Source organism: Catharus ustulatus, chromosome 33 (genome assembly GCF_009819885.2).
Source record: "Catharus ustulatus isolate bCatUst1 chromosome 33, bCatUst1.pri.v2, whole genome shotgun sequence".
Taxonomy (NCBI): domain Eukaryota; kingdom Metazoa; phylum Chordata; class Aves; order Passeriformes; family Turdidae; genus Catharus; species Catharus ustulatus.
In genome coordinates, this window is record NC_046253.1 from 1,373,860 (window position 1) to 1,384,875 (window position 11,016).

Consider the following 11,016-nt stretch of genomic DNA (forward strand, 5'->3'; position numbering starts at 1 on the left):
CGAGGACAATGAAAGCATCACCCCAAACCCATTCCAGGTGTCCCCAAATGTCCCCAAAAGTTCCCCAAACTCCCCAAACTCCCCAGTGTCCAACACTACCAAACACCGCGAATGCGATCGGATTTGGGGTCGCTCCGGTTTTTGGGGTCACCCCGTGTTTTTGGGGTTTTAGTTTGGGGTGCTGGGTTTTTTGGGGTGCCACAGGCGCTCGAGGACAGTGAAGTCATCACCCCAAAATCCATTTAATGTGCCCCAAATGTCCCCAAAAGTGCCCCAAATTCGCCAAACTCCCCAATAGAATCAACCACCGTGAATGCATCGCATTTGGGGTCGCCCCATTTTTTTAGGGTCGCCCCATTTTTTTGGGGGTTTCTATCCAAAACCCCGATTTATTTTGGGGTGCTGGGTTTTTTGGGGTGCCACAGATCCTTGATGACAGTGAGAGCATCATCCCAAATTCATTCCAGGTGCCACCAAATGTCCCCAAAAGTTCCCCAAAGTCCCCAAATGTCCCCAGTATCCAACGCCACCAAACACCGCGAATGCAATCGGATTTGGGGTCACCCAATTTTTGGGGTTTTTTGTCCAAACCCCCGATTTCTTTTGGGGTTCTGAGAGTTTTGGGGTGCCACAGGTGCTTGAGGACAGTGAATTCATCACCCCAAAATCCATTTCATGTGTCTCTAAATGTCCCCAAAAGTGCCCCAAAGTCACCAAACTCCCCAATAGAATTGAGTACCGCGAATGTGATCGGATTTGGGATCGCCCCGTTTTTGGGGTTTTTTATCCAAACCCCCGATTTCTTTTGGGGTTCTGAGATTTTTGGGGTGCCACAGGTGCTCGAGGACAGTGAATTCATCACCCCAAAATCCATTTCATGTGCCCCAAATGTCTCCAAAAGTGCCCCAAATTCGCCAAACTCCCCAATAGAATCAACCACCGTGAATGCATCGCATTTGGGGACGCCCCATTTTTTTAGGGTCGCCCCATTTTTTTGGGGGTTTCTATCCAAAACCCCGATTTATTTTGGGGTGCTGGGTTTTTTGGGGTGCCACAGATCCTTGATGACAGTGAGAGCATCATCCCAAATTCATTCCAGGTGCCACCAAATGTCCTCAAAAATTCCCCCAAATCCCCAAAGTCCCCAAACGTCGCCAACACACTCAAGCACCGCGAATGCGATCGGATTTGGGGTCACCCCATTTTTAGGGTCGCCCCGTGTTTTTTTAGGGTTTCTATCCAAACCCCCGATTTCTTTTGGGGTTCTGAGATTTTTGGGGTGCCACAGGTCCTTGATGACAGTGAGAGCATCATCCCAAATTCATTCCAGGTGCCACCAAATGTCCCCAAAAGTTCCCCAAAGTCCCCAAATGTCCCCAGTATCCAACGCCACCAAACACCGCGAATGCAATCGGATTTGGGGTCACCCAATTTTTGGGGTTTTTTGTCCAAACCCCCGATTTCTTTTGGGGTTCTGAGAGTTTTGGGGTGCCACAGGTGCTTGAGGACAGTGAATTCATCACCCCAAAATCCATTTCATGTGTCTCTAAATGTCCCCAAAAGTGCCCCAAAGTCACCAAACTCCCCAATAGAATTGAGTACCGCGAATGTGATCGGATTTGGGATCGCCCCGTTTTTGGGGTTTTTTATCCAAACCCCCGATTTCTTTTGGGGTTCTGAGATTTTTGGGGTGCCACAGGTGCTCGAGGACAGTGAATTCATCACCCCAAAATCCATTTCATGTGCCCCAAATGTCTCCAAAAGTTCCCCAAAGTCACCAAACTCCCCAATAGAACCAAGTACCGTGAATGCGATCGGATTTGGGGTCGCCCCGTTTTTTGGGGTCGCCCCGTGTTCTTTTAGGGTTTCTATCCAAAACCCGGATTTCTTTTGGGGTGTTGGATTTTTTGGGGTGCCACAGGTCCTTGATGACAATGACAGCATCACCCCAAATTCATTCCAGGTGCCCTCACATGTCCCCAAAAGTGCCCCAAAGTCGCCAAACTCCCCAATAGAATCAACCACCGTGAATGCATCGCATTTGGGGTCGCCTCGTTTTTTAGGGTCTCCCCGTATTTTTTTTGGGCTCTCCCCTTTTTATAGGGTTTTATTTTGGGGTGCTGGGTTTTTTGGGGTGCCACAGGTGCCCGGGGATGGTGAAGGCATCCACGCTGCCGCTCATGGTGCGGGCGGGGAGGCGGCAGAAGCGCCGCTGATCCGATTGATATTTGTACAAAGCCTCGACCGTTTGTAGGGGAACGTTTCGGGGTCCCGATCCCGAGAGGCGTTTTAGGGTCGGGGGGATCCCCCCTAAAGCGTAAACACCCCGGAATTGGCAGCCCCCATCTCGGAATAGGATCAGCAGCTGCTGGGCTGAGCTTTGTTCCATTTCCTAAAGGGGGGGAATGGGGGGTTAGGAGGGGTTTTGGGGGTTTTTTGGGGGTTTTTTGGGGTTTTTTTTGGGTTTTGGGGTTTTTTTTTTGGGGGAGGTTTGGGATTTTAAGAGGGGTTTTGGGGTGATTTGGGGGATTTATGGGGGTTAGGAGGGGTTTAAGGGGGATAGGAGGGGTTTTAAGGGGTTTTGGGATTTTTTTTTGGGGGGGTTGGGGTTTTTTGGGGGGGTTTTGGGGTTTTTTGGGGTTTTTTTGGGGTTTTTGGGGTTTTAAGGGGGGAGTTTGGGGTTTTTTTGGGTTTTTTTTCGGGGGGTTTTGGGGTTTTATGGGGGGGGTTTTGGGATTTAAGGGGGTGTTTGGGGGATTAAGGGGGGTTAGGAGAGGTTTTGGGGGTTTGGGGTTTTGTTGAGCGGGTTTTTAGGGTTTTTTTGGGGATGTTTTGGGGGTTTTGGGTTTTTTTGGGGGGTTTTTGGGGTTTTTTTTGGGGGGGAATATTTGGGGTTTTTGGGGGTTTTTTGGGGTGGTTTGGGGTTTTAAGTGGGGTTTTGGGATGATTTTGGGGATTTCTGGGGGTTAGGAGGGGTTTTAGTGGGGTTTGGGGTTTTGTTGGGGGGGTTTTGGGGTTTTTTTTGGGGGGGTTGGGGTTTTTTGGGAATTTTTGGGGTAGTTTAGGGTTTTTTGGGAGGTTCTTTCAGGGTATTTTTTGGGGGTTTTATGGGAGGTTTTTAGGATTCTTTTTTGGGTTTTTTTGGGGTTTTTTTGGGGGGTTTTTTGGAGGTTTTTTGGGTTTTGGGGGGGTTTGGATGTATTTTTTTGGGTTTTTTTGGGGAGGGTTTGGGGTTCTTTGGGGTATTTTAGGGGGATTTTTTGGGATTTTTTTTTGTTTTTTCAGAGTATTTTTTGTGGTTTTTATGGGATGCTTTTAGGATTTTTTAAGGGTTTTTTGGGGGGTTTTTGGGTGTATTTTTGGGGTTTTGAGGGGGTTTAAGAGTTTTTTTGGGGGTTTTTTAAGGTTTTTTTCAGGTTTTTTGGGGGTTTTTTGGGCTATTTTGGGGGGATTTTTTGGGATTTTTTGGGGGGTTTTTCAGGTTATTTTTTGTGTTTTTTATGGGATCCTTTTAGGATTTTTTAGGAGTTTTTTTGGGTTTTGGGTGTATTTTTTTGGGGTTTTTTTGGGTCTTTGTGGGATTTTTTTGTGTTTTTTGGGCTATTTTAGGGGGATTTTTTCGGGGTTTTTTTTGGGTATGTTTTTAGGATTTTTTGGGCTTGTTTTTGGGGTCTCACCTGCAGCACCCTGGCCCTCAGGGAGGCGTTGGGGGTCCCTGTCAGCACACAGCTTTGGGGTTTTTTTTGGGGTTTTTTGGGCTATTTTGGGGTGATATTTTTGGGGTTTTTTTCAGGGTATTTTTTTGGTTTTTATGGGATGCTTTAAGGATTTTTTAGGGTTTTTTTTGGGTTTTTTTGTGTATTTTTTTGAGATTTTTGGGGTTTTTTGGGCTATATTGGGGGGATTTTTTGGGATTTTTTTTGGTTTTTTTCAGGTTATTTTTTGTGGTTTTTATGGGATCCTTTTAGGATTTTTTAGGGGTTTTTGGGCTTTTGGATGTATTTTTGGGGATTTTTTTGGGGTATTTTTGTGGTTTTTGGACTATTTTGGGGTGATATTTTTGGGGTTTTTCGGGATTTTTTTTGGGTTTTTTGTGGTTTTTGGGTTATTTTGGGAGGATGTTTTTGGGTTTTTTTAAGGGCATTTTTGTGGGTTTTATGGGATGCTTTTAGGATTTTTTAGGATTGTTTTGGGGGGGGTTTGGGTGTATTTTTGGGGTTTTGGGCTTTTTTTTGGAGTTTTTTTTTTGTTGTTTTTTTGGTTTTTTTTCAGTTTTTTGGGGTTTTTTTGGGCTATTTTAGGGGGATTTTTTGGGATTTTTTTGGGGTTTTTTCAGGGTATTTTTTGTGATTTTTATGGGATGCTTTTAGGATTTTTTAGGGATTTTTTTTTGGGTTTTTTTAGTTTATTTTCGTTTTTTCGGGGTATTTTTGGCCTATTTTGGGGGGATTTTTTGGGATTTTTTTTGGGTTTTTTTCAGGATTTTTTTTTTGTTTTTCTGGGATGTGTTTTAGGATTTTTTGGGGTCTCACCTGCAGCACCCTGGCCCTCAGGGGGGCGTTGGGGGTCCCTGCCAGCACACAGTGAGCCAGGGCGTTCTGGATCAGGGCGCGGTTGGAACGAGCCGAGAGCTCCTTGTACAGCCGGGGGCCTGGCGAGGAAAGGGTTAAAATCAGGGGGGTTTGGGGGAAATTTTGGGGTTTTGAGGGAAATTTAGGGGGATTTTGGGGGATTTGGGGGGGTTGAGAGGGAAATTTTGGGGGTTTTGAGGGAAATTTTGGGGGTTTTGGGGAGGATTTGCGGGGGATCGGGGGGGGAATTGGGGGAAATTTTGGGGATTTTGGGGTCACCAGGGGAGGATTTGGGGGAAATTTTGGGGTTTTGGGGGGGTTGGGGTCACCTGGGGGGGATTTTAAAGGGGAGATTTGGGGGTTTTTGAGGGAAATTTGGGGATTTTGGGGGATTTGGGGTCACCAGGGGAGGATTTGGGGGAAATTTTGGGGATTTTGGGGGGGTTGGGGTCACCTAGGGCGGATTTGGGGGGGTTTGAGAGGGGAAATTTTGGGGTTTTGAGGGAAATTTGGGGATTTTGGGGTCACCAGGGGAGGATTTGGGGGAAAATTTTGGGGTTTTAGAGAGGATTTGGGGGGGTTGAAAGGGAAATTTGGGGATTTTGGGGATTTGGGGTCACCAAGAGGGGATTTAGGGTCACCAGGGGGAGATTTGGGGGAAAATTTTGGGGTTTTGGGGGGGATTTGGGGGCTTTGAGAGGGAAATTTGGGGATTTTTGGGGGGGTCTGGGGGGATTTTGGGGGATTTTGGGGGATTTGGGGTCACCAAGGGGGAATTTGGGGGAGTTTGAGAGGGAAATTTGGGGGATCAGGGCGGAATTGGGGGAAATTTTGGGGTTTTGAGGGAAATTTTGGGGGGATTTGGGGGCTTTGAGAGGAAAATTTGGGGTTTTGGGGGGGTTTGGGGTCACCAAGAGGGGATTTGGGGTCACCAGGGGGAGATTTGGGGGAAAATTTGGGGTTTTGGGGAGGATTTGGGGGCTTTGAAAGGGAAATTTGGGGATTTTGGGGGTTTGGGGTCACCAGGGGAGGATTTGGGGTCACCAGGGGGGGATTTGGGGGAAAATTTGGGGGTTTTAGGGAGGATTTGGGGGGTTTGAGGGGAAATTTTGGGGATTTTTGGGGGATCTGGGGAAGGATTTGGGGTCACTAGGGGGAAATTTTGGGGGAAATTTTGGGGTTTTGAGGGAAAATTTGGGGGGATTTTGGGGGATTTGGGGTCACCAGGGGAGGATCTGGGGGAAATTTTTGGGGTTTTGGGGAGGATTTGGGGTTTTTGAGGGAAATTTTGGGGTTTTGGGGGGGTTTGGGGTCACCAAGAGGGGATTTAGGGTCACCAGGGGGAGATTTGGGGGAAATTTTGGGGGTTTTGGGGAGGATTTGGGGTCACCAGGGGGAGATTTGGGGGAAAATTTGGGGGTTTTGGGGAGGATTTGGGGGCTTTGGGGAGGATTTGGGGTCACCAGGGGGAGATTTGGGGGAAAATTTGGGGGCTTTGGGGAGGATTTGGGGGATCAGGGGAGGATTTGGGGGAAATTTTGGGGTTTTGAGGGAAATTTTGGGGGGATTTGGGGATTTTGAGAGGGAAATTTGGGGATTTTGGGGGATTTGGGGTCACCAAGAAGGGGTTTGGGGTCACCAGGGGGAGATTTGGGGGAAAATTTGGAGGTTTTGGGGAGGATTTGGGGGATCAGGGGAGGATTTGGGGGAAATTTTGGGGTTTTGAGGGAAATTTTTGAGGTTTTGGGGTCACCTGGGGGGGTTTGGGGGGGGTTTGACAATGAAATTTGGGAGCTTTGGGGGAAATTTTTTGGGGTTTTGGGGGCGATTTGGGGGAAATTTGGGGCGATTTGGGGGGATTTGGGGTCACCAGGGAAGGATCTGTGGGGGTTTGAGAGGGAAATTTTGGGGTTTTGGGGGGGATTTGGGGGCTTTGAGAGGAAAATTTGGGGATTTTTGGGGGGTCTTGGAGGATTTGGGGGTCAGCAGGGAAGGATTTGGGGGGGCTTGAGAGGGAAATTTGGGGATTTGGGGAAAATTTTGGGTATTTGGGGTCACCAGGGAAGAATTTGTGGGGTCAGGAGGAGATTTCAGGTTGGGATTTGGGATTATTTCAGGATTATTTCGGATATTTAAGGATTATTTAGGATATATTTTGGATTATTTAGGATATAATTTGGATTATTTAGGACATTTTTAGGTAATTTTGGGTAATTTGGGGAGGGGTCTCACCCGTGTACTCGGGCCCTGGGGAGGGGGGGTTGGGGGGATTTGGGGATTTTGGGATTTTTTAGGATATTTTGATATTATTTAGGATATTTAAGGATTATTTAGGATTTTTTAGGATATTTTTGGGGTGATTTTGGATAATTTTGGTAATTTGGGGAGGGGTCTCACCCGTGTATTCGGGCCCTGGGGAGGGGGGGTTGGGGGAGATTTGGGGATTTTGGGATTTTTTAGGATATTTTGATATTATTTAGGATATTTAAGGATTATTTAGGATATAATTTGGATTATTTAGGATATAATTTGGATTTTTTAGGATATTTTTGGATTATTTGAGTAATTTGGGGAGGGGTCTCACCCCTGTATTCGGGCCCTGGGGAGGGGGGTTGGGGGGATTTGGAGATTTTGGGATTATTTAGGATATTTTGATATTATTTAGGATATAATTTGAATTATTTAGGATATAATTTGGATTTTTTAGGATGTTTTTGGGGTATTTTGGGTAATTTGGGGAGGGGTCTCACCCGTGTACTCGGGCCCTGGGGAGGGGGGGTTGGGAGGATTTGGGGATTTTGGGATTTTTTAGGATATTTTGATATTATTTAGGATATTTTGATATTATTTAGGATATTTAAGGATTATTTAGGATTTTTTAGGCTATTTTTGGGGTGAATTTGGATAATTTTGGTAATTTGGGGAGGGGTCTCACCCGTGTACTCGGGCCCTGGGGAGGGGGGGTTGGGGGGATTTGGGGATTTGGGGATTATTTAGGATATTTTGATATTATTTAGGATATAATTTAGATTTTTTAGGATATAATTTGGATTATTTAGGATATTTTTGGGGTGAATTTGGATTATTTTGGTAATTTGGGGAGGGGTCTCACCCGTGTACTCGGGCCCTGGGGAGGGGGGGTTGGGGGGATTTGGAGATTTTGGGATTTTTTAGGATATTTAAGGATTATTTAGGATATAATTTGGATTATTTAGGATATAATTTGGATTTTTTAGGATATTTTTGGATTATTTTGGTAATTTGGGGAGGGGTCTCACCCGTGTACTCGGGCCCTGGGGAGGGGGGTTGGGGGGATTTGGGGATTTGGGGATTTTTTAGGATATTTTGATATTATTTAGGATATAATTTGGATTATTTAGGATATAATTTGGATTTTTTAGGATATTTTGGTAATTTGGGGAGGGGTCTCACCCGTGTACTCGGGCCCTGGGGAGGGGGGGTTGGATTCGTTGTCCCAGTCCCGCCCTGGGGGAGGGGCTCGGTTTGGGGAGCCCGAGGGGGACCCGGCCCGGCTGAAAAAAATAAAAATAATAAAAAAAAATATTTCCAAAAAATTAAAAAAAAATTCAAAAAAATAAGGAAGAAATGTCAAAAAAATTTTTTTAAAATTACCAAAAAAATCCGTCCAAAAATAAAAAAAAATCCCCTAAAAAATTTTAAAAAAATCCCCAAAATAATCCCTAAAAAAAACCCCCAAAAAATAAAAAAATCCCAAAAAAATCCCCCCCACAAAAAAAAAATCCCCACAAAAAATTTCCACCCAAAATCCAAAAAAATCCCCCCCCAAAAAATCCCCAAAAAATCCCCCCAAAAATGCCAAAAAAATTCCCAAAAAATCCCCCCAAAATGCCAAAAAAATCCCCCAAAAATGCCAAAAAAATTCCCAAAAAATCCCCAAAAAATATTCCCAAAAAATTGCCAAAAAATCCCCAAAAAAATCCCAAAAAATCTCAAAAAAATCCCCAAAAAATCCCAAAAGAACCCCCAGAAAAATCCCAAAAAAATCCCAAAAACATCCCCCAAAAAAATCCCCAAATTCCAAAAAATCAAAAAATAATCTCAAATAAATCCCCAAAAAAAATCCCCCCAAAAATCCCCAAAAAATCCCCAAAAATAAAAAAAAAATCCTAAAAAAAATCCTAAAAAAACCCCAAAAAATCCCCCAAAAAATAAAAAAAATTCCCCCCAAATCCCAAAAAAATCCCAAAAAAAATCTGAAAAAATTACCAAGAAAATCCCAAAACCTAAAAAAACAAATCCCAAAAAATCCCCCAAAAAAAATCCCAAATAAAAATCCCCCTAAAATAATTTTAAAATAAAATCCCAAAAAATAAAATTTAAAAAAAAAATCCCAATTTTTAAAATCCCAAAATCTCCTCAAAAATCCCAAAATTCAACCCCAAAATTTCCTTCCCAAGACCCCAAAATCCCCCCCAAAAACCCCCAAATCCCCCCAAAATTACGAAAAAAATCCCAAAATCCCCCCCAAATCCTCCCCAAATTCCCCCCCTGACGCCCCCAGACCCCAAATTTTCCCCAAATCCCCCCCAAAATCCCCCAAATTTCCCCCCAAAATGCCCCCAAAAAAACCCTAAATCCCCCCAAAATCCCCCCAAAACTCCAAAATTCCCCCCAAATTTTCCCCCCAAACCCCAAAATCTTCCCCAAGACCCCCAAAATCCTCCCCAAAAACCCCAAAATCCCCCCAAAAAAAACCCCAAAATCCCCGCAAAAATCCCAAATTTCCCCCAAAAATCCCAAATTTCCCCCAAAAATCCCAAATTTCCCCCCCCCTCACCTGTGGCCGCGCCCCCCGCCCGGCTCAGCCACGCTGGACAGGGACAGAGTGCTCTGGGAATAGACCTTGGACAGGCGGGAACCTGCGGGGAAATTCGGGCACTGAGACCCCTCCCCAAATTAACAGAGACCCCTCCTCAAATTCCTGACACCTCCCAAATCCTGGGACCCCCCAAAACCCGGAGACCCCTCCCCAAAATCCCCCAAACCCCAAGGATGGAGCTCTGGGAATAATCAGGACAGATGCAAAGTTGAGAGGGAAATTTGGGGGTTGAGACCCCTCCCCAAATTCCAGAGACTCCTCTTCAAATTCTCTGAGACCCCTCCTCAAATTCCTGACACCCCCCCAAACTCAGGGACCCCCAAAACTCGGAGACCCCTCCCCAAAATTCAAGAACAGAGCTCTGGGAAGAACCAGGACAAGCACAACCCTGGAGGGGCACGGTTTGAGACCCCTCCCCAAATTCCCAGAGAACCCTCCCCAAATTCCAGAGACCCCTCCCCAAATTCTCTGAGACCCCTCCTCAAATTCCCTGAGACCCCTCCTCAAATTTCTGACACGCCTCAAACCCCAGGGACCCCCCAAAAGCCGGAGACCCCTCCCCAAAATTCAAGGACAGAGCTCTGGGAATAATAAGACAGGCGGGACCATGGAGGGGGACGGTTTGAGACCCCTCCCCAAATTAAGGAAGACCCCTCCCCAAATTCCAGAGACCCCTCCCCAAATTCCCAGAGACCTCCTGGACCCTCCCCAAAATCAAGACACCCCCAGGGACCCCCCAAAACCCGGAGACCCCTCCCCAAAATTCCCCCAAACCCAAGGACAGAGCTCTGGGAATAACCAGGACAGACGGGACCATGGAGGGGGACGGTTTGAGACCCCTTCCCAAATTAAGAGAGACCCCTCCCCAAATTCCAGAGACCCCTCCCCAAATTCTCTGAGACCCCTCCTCAAATTCCTGACACCCCTCAAAATCCTGGGACACCCCAAAACCCGGAGACCCCTCCCCAAATTCCACCAAACTCAAGGACAGAGCTCTGGGAGTAACCAGGACAGGCGGGACCATGGAGGGGGACGGTTTGAGACCCCTCCCCAAATTAAGAGAGACCCCTCCTCAAATTCCAGAGACCCCTCCCCAAATTCCAGAGACCCCTCCTCAAATTCCTGACACCCCCCAAACCCCAGGGACTCCCCAAAACCCGGAGACCCCTCCCCAAATTCCACCAAACTCAAGGATAAAGCTCTGGGAAAAACCAGGACAGACGGGACCATGGAGGGGGACGGTTTGAGACCCCTCCCCAGACTAAGAGAGACCCCTCCCCAAATTAAGAGAGACCCCTCCTCAAATTCCTGACACCTCCCAAAATCCTGGGATCCCCCAAAACCCGGAGACCCCTCCCCAAAATCCCCCAAACCCCAAGGATGGAGCTCTGGGAATAACCGGGACAGGCACAACCATGGAGGGGCACGGTTTGAGACCCCTCCCCAAATTAAGAGAGACCCCTCCCCAAATTCCTGAGACCACTCCCCAAATTCTCTGAGACCCCTCCCCAAATTCTCTGAGACCCCTCCTCAAATTCCTGACACCCCCCAACACCCAGGGACCCCCCAAAACCCGAAGACCCC

The 11,016-nt window shown here is 46.6% G+C and overlaps 1 protein-coding gene across 1 annotated transcript; it reads right to left on the reverse strand.

The window, feature by feature from the left end:
* Positions 1-1,406: 1,406 nt before the first annotated feature.
* LOC117009565 (calmodulin-regulated spectrin-associated protein 3-like) lies at positions 1,407-6,995 on the reverse strand. Its single transcript, XM_033083819.1, has 3 exons — positions 6,969-6,995; positions 4,533-4,651; positions 1,407-2,392 (listed from the first exon to the last, which is right to left on the reverse strand). The coding sequence occupies exon 3, from the start codon at positions 2,387-2,389 to the stop codon at positions 2,108-2,110; it is 282 nt and encodes a 93-aa protein (XP_032939710.1). The 5' UTR covers positions 2,390-2,392; positions 4,533-4,651; positions 6,969-6,995; the 3' UTR covers positions 1,407-2,107.
* Between the last annotated feature and the right edge of the window lie 4,021 nt (positions 6,996-11,016).